Source organism: Priapulus caudatus, unplaced genomic scaffold (assembly GCF_000485595.1).
Source record: "Priapulus caudatus unplaced genomic scaffold, Priapulus_caudatus-5.0.1 Scaffold2360, whole genome shotgun sequence".
Lineage (NCBI taxonomy): Eukaryota > Metazoa > Priapulida > Priapulimorpha > Priapulimorphida > Priapulidae > Priapulus > Priapulus caudatus.
This window is the reverse complement of record NW_014579421.1, coordinates 18,940-22,966: the sequence shown is the minus strand read 5'-3', so window position 1 is coordinate 22,966 and position 4,027 is coordinate 18,940. Positions and strand designations below refer to the sequence as shown.

Sequence of the window (4,027 nt, the reverse complement as noted above, 5' to 3'; positions counted from 1 at the left end):
AATACCGTGTCTAACTTTGCCTCTCTGACCTTCGCTCTGACTTCTCTGCTCTCTCTCTCGTTTGCAGGAGGGCATGCTGAACGGAGCTACAGACAGCGAGTCCGAACGGTCACAACGGATACGTCACAGGCAGCGTCCGCCCGGCCACATGTCCGGCAACGTGCACCCAACATGAGCCTGTCACACGGGACACAGCCATGAGCACGAGTCCCGGGGGGGCCCGATCTCCAACCACAAACTCGAATTCGCTGGAGCGGCGGCGGCGGCGGCGGCAGCCGGCGATTGGACGGTGGTCATTACTTAGCCCGTGCGGGCGCACCTGCATGTAAGTCGTGTGGCGGCTGCGCTAGCGCGTTTGGTGCGTGCGGTGCGTGCCGTGCGTGGGTGCGTGCGTGCGTATATATTCATTGGCGTGAGTGTGCGTGTGCGTGCGAGCGTATACATTCATAGGTGTGTGTATGTGTGTGTGTGTGTGTGTGTGTGTGTGTGTGTGTGTGTGTGCGTGGGTGCGTGCGTGCGTGCGTGTGTGCGTGTGCGTGTGCGTGCGAGCGTATATTTTTTCATAGGTGTGTGTGCGAGCATGGCGGGGCGCGTGTGTCCATTGGCATGTGTTTGCATGTGGGCGTTTGCGTGTGTGCGTATGCGTGCATTGGCATGCGTGTGTGCATGCGTGTGTACGTATGTTTAAAAAATGTTTGCGTGTAAATGTGTGTGGGCGTGCGTGCGTGCATGCGTGCGTGTGCGTGTGCAAGTGTGAGTGCCGGCATGGGTATGCACATTTTAGTGTGACTTTTCGTGGATCATGTACAGTATATGATATTGTACGCTAATACTCCCTTATGTCATTACTACCTAAAACGCCATTATTACATAAAAGTTGACAATGCTTATATACGTTTGCTATTCCTGCAATTTGAACAGCTAACCACGTTGCATTTAAATTTTCTGTTCATTGTAATCTCGTGCTATGCGCTATTCGGTCATGGTGCTGTATTCTCACAGTCGTCACCCCGACGTCTTGTATGCACGCACAGCCATGTCGTGTCTGCGTTCGTGACGTGCCATTTTGTTCACGCGCGGCCATGTCGTATCTGCGTTCGTGGCGTGACATTTTGTTTCACACACACACACACACACACACACACACACACACACACACACACACATCTCCTCTTCCATCTCTTCGTCGTTCTCCCTCTTCTGCTTCTCCCGCTGCTCGTTGGTGCCAGCTGTAGCCCACGTGTGCCCCCGGGCCGCCGCTGCTTGCCACGGTACAGTTGTCGGCGGGTAGGGTTACAGGCGCCCGCCAGTTTACTGGGACTTCTCGCGGCTGTCTGCTACCCTCCTCTGCCTGTAGGCCAACCCAGTCCCACTAACAGTTCTTACGCACCACCAGGGAATGCCGGTCTCACTCGTCATTTGGCTTTATAGTGCCCGGTTCGTCGAGTTTCGGTGGCAATACGGTTACTCGACATTCGTTCCATATCCACTTTCTCCCTAGATGAATAACCTTTTCCTTTTCCTACTCAGCTTCATCCCCCACTCTTCCTCTTCCCCTGCCTCATCTACCACCCACAGCTACATCTCTGACCCCGCCTCCTCCCCAGCTTTATCCCCCTCCCCTCCCTCTTCCTAGCTATATCACACTTCCACTTCCCCCGATCATAGCTTCCCGTTCGTTTAGTCTTCGTTTCTACCGTTAGTTTAATTTTGCGTGGTGATGACAGTGCAGCAGCGGAATCGGCAGGCTAGGCGGCAACAGCGGCTGCGGCATCCCTTATTGTTCGCAATGGAATGAACCCCCCTCCGTGTTCATAGTCAGAATGTAGGTCACCGCGAAACAATCTCAGCTGATGTTGTAAGAGGGATGGGGAGGCGATCTAGCAAAGAGCGTTTAAATGGCAATTTTTTTATATTAATTTATCGCCGAATTATCTGAAGACGGCTGCAAAGAAACCCGTGTTTTTTTTCTTTCCTCGAGTGACCTGTATAATAATTTTATTGCACTTGATTGGACAGGAGCACAGGAAGTACGTTTCGATGTTTCGAACGGTAATTACCGAGTGTCCTTTCGATGCTGGTGGGGAATGGGGTATCGAGAGGGGAGGGGGAGCACGAGGAGGGGGGAGGAGTGCTATATTTTACACTGTTAATTGCGGAAGTTAATCTTTAAATATGATTGTGTGAAAAATATGTGCGAAGAAAAACTGCTCGCCTGAGGCGTGAGAGACAATCAAACACACGCACACACGCACACACGCGCACTCGCGCGCGCACACATATACACACACGCGCGCACACACACACACACACACACACACACACACACACACACACACACACACACACACACACACACACGGCTTGATATTTGAAGGTCGTTTCGAGTTTGGAAGTTTTTTAAATCGCAAAATACGCGGATATTAATAATTTCGCTTTACATTCTGTTCCGTTTGCGGCGTATGTTACGTTTGCACGACCTTGGACGCTTGCTGGCTCATCATGTTTTCATATTAGCAGTGAATCTAGCTTAGCTTGCGATGTCTTTCATGCCATATCTAGCCTAATATTACGTCCGAGTCTTCAACCGCAATGTCAGCATCCAGCGGTCGAGGTCCAAGACCACGCGAGCGAGGTTTAAGAGCATTTACTCTGTATACCAACCAACCTTCCAAAAAACCCAACGAACCATCCTATGAAACCTTATGAAATTCATATTCATAATGACGTCATCAGTAATACTCAGCATTCCCAATTACGCTGACGTGTTTGTCCGTTTGTGGGCTGGCAAAAAAGATCGCGCGTGTTTTTGTTACCGGGCAAGATTATAAAGTGCACGAGAAATACCGACAAAGGGGATTGCTGTGTGCGCGAGGCATATTGATATACGTGTATTTAGGTTACTAAGAGTAAGTGCATTGTTGCTGTAACTATTATAGTCTCTAACAATTGTAAGTGTATTGTAACTGTAGCTGTCGTCCCTTACCTGAGCTTTGCTCGCTTACCCGAGCTTTTACCTCTCTCAGCTGTCAAGTTCGCTACGACGTAAGCTCTTCCCGATATCATTTAATAATTTCTTTATGACATTTAATCTTACCTAGACTGTTTGCCCCGAGCTTTTCTCTATCACATGACAATATATTTTCTGCCTTTGCTCTCCACCCTTGACTTTCTTACCTTAACTGTTAAGCTCGTGGCCCTATGACCTTTGCTCTCTGACCTTTGCTCTCTGATGTTTGCAATCTGACTTTTGCTCTTTGACCTTTTCTCTCTGGCCTTTCACTCCCTGGCCTTTAACTTTCCGACCTTTGCTCTTTGACCTTTACTGTCTGACCTTTGCCCTTTGACATTTTCTCTCTGGCCTTCACTCCCTCTTCTTTACTTTCTGACTTTTGCTCTTTGACCTTTTAATACTGTCTGAACTTTGCTCTCTGACCTTCGCTCTCTGACCTTCTCTCTCTCTCGTGTTGCGCAGGAGGCATGCTGACGGAGCTACAGACAGCGAGTCCGAACGGTCACAACGGCTACCAGCAGCAGCCGTCACCCGGCCACATGTCCGGCAACCGGTCACCCAACATGGCCGTGCACACGGGACACAGCATGAGCACGAGTCCCGGCCCGATCTCCAACACAAACTCGAATTCGCTGAGCGGCGGCGGCGGCGGCGGCAGCCGGCCGAACTTGAAGGTGGTCATACCTAGCCCGTCGGGCAGCAACCTGCATGTAAGTGTGTGGCGCATGCGCGCGCGTTTGTGTGCGTGCGTGCGTGCGTGCGTGGGTGCGTGCGTGCGTGGGTGCGTGCGTGCGTATATATTCATTGGCGTGAGTGTGCGTGTGCGTGCGAGCGTATACATTCATAGGTGTGTGTATGTGTGTGTGTGTGTGTATGTGTGTGTGTGTGTGTGTGTGTGTGTGTGTGCGTGGGTGCGTGTGTGTGTGCGTGTGCGTGTGCGTGCGAGCGTATATTTTTTCATAGGTGTGTGTGCGAGCATGGCGGGGCGCGTGTGTCCATTGGCATGTGTTTGCA

At 51.0% G+C, this 4,027-nt stretch overlaps 1 protein-coding gene across 1 annotated transcript in view; it reads left to right on the top strand.

Annotated features, from left to right (window-relative positions):
• LOC106818592 (myocyte-specific enhancer factor 2A-like) overlaps positions 1-4,027 on the top strand; it is a 26,360-nt gene that overhangs the window by 9,538 nt on the left and 12,795 nt on the right. The window contains exon 2 of the mRNA XM_014823286.1: positions 3,476-3,723. Coding sequence (XP_014678772.1) covers positions 3,481-3,723 — 243 coding nt within the window. The 5' untranslated portion in view covers positions 3,476-3,480. The remainder of the gene's footprint in view (positions 1-3,475; positions 3,724-4,027) is intronic.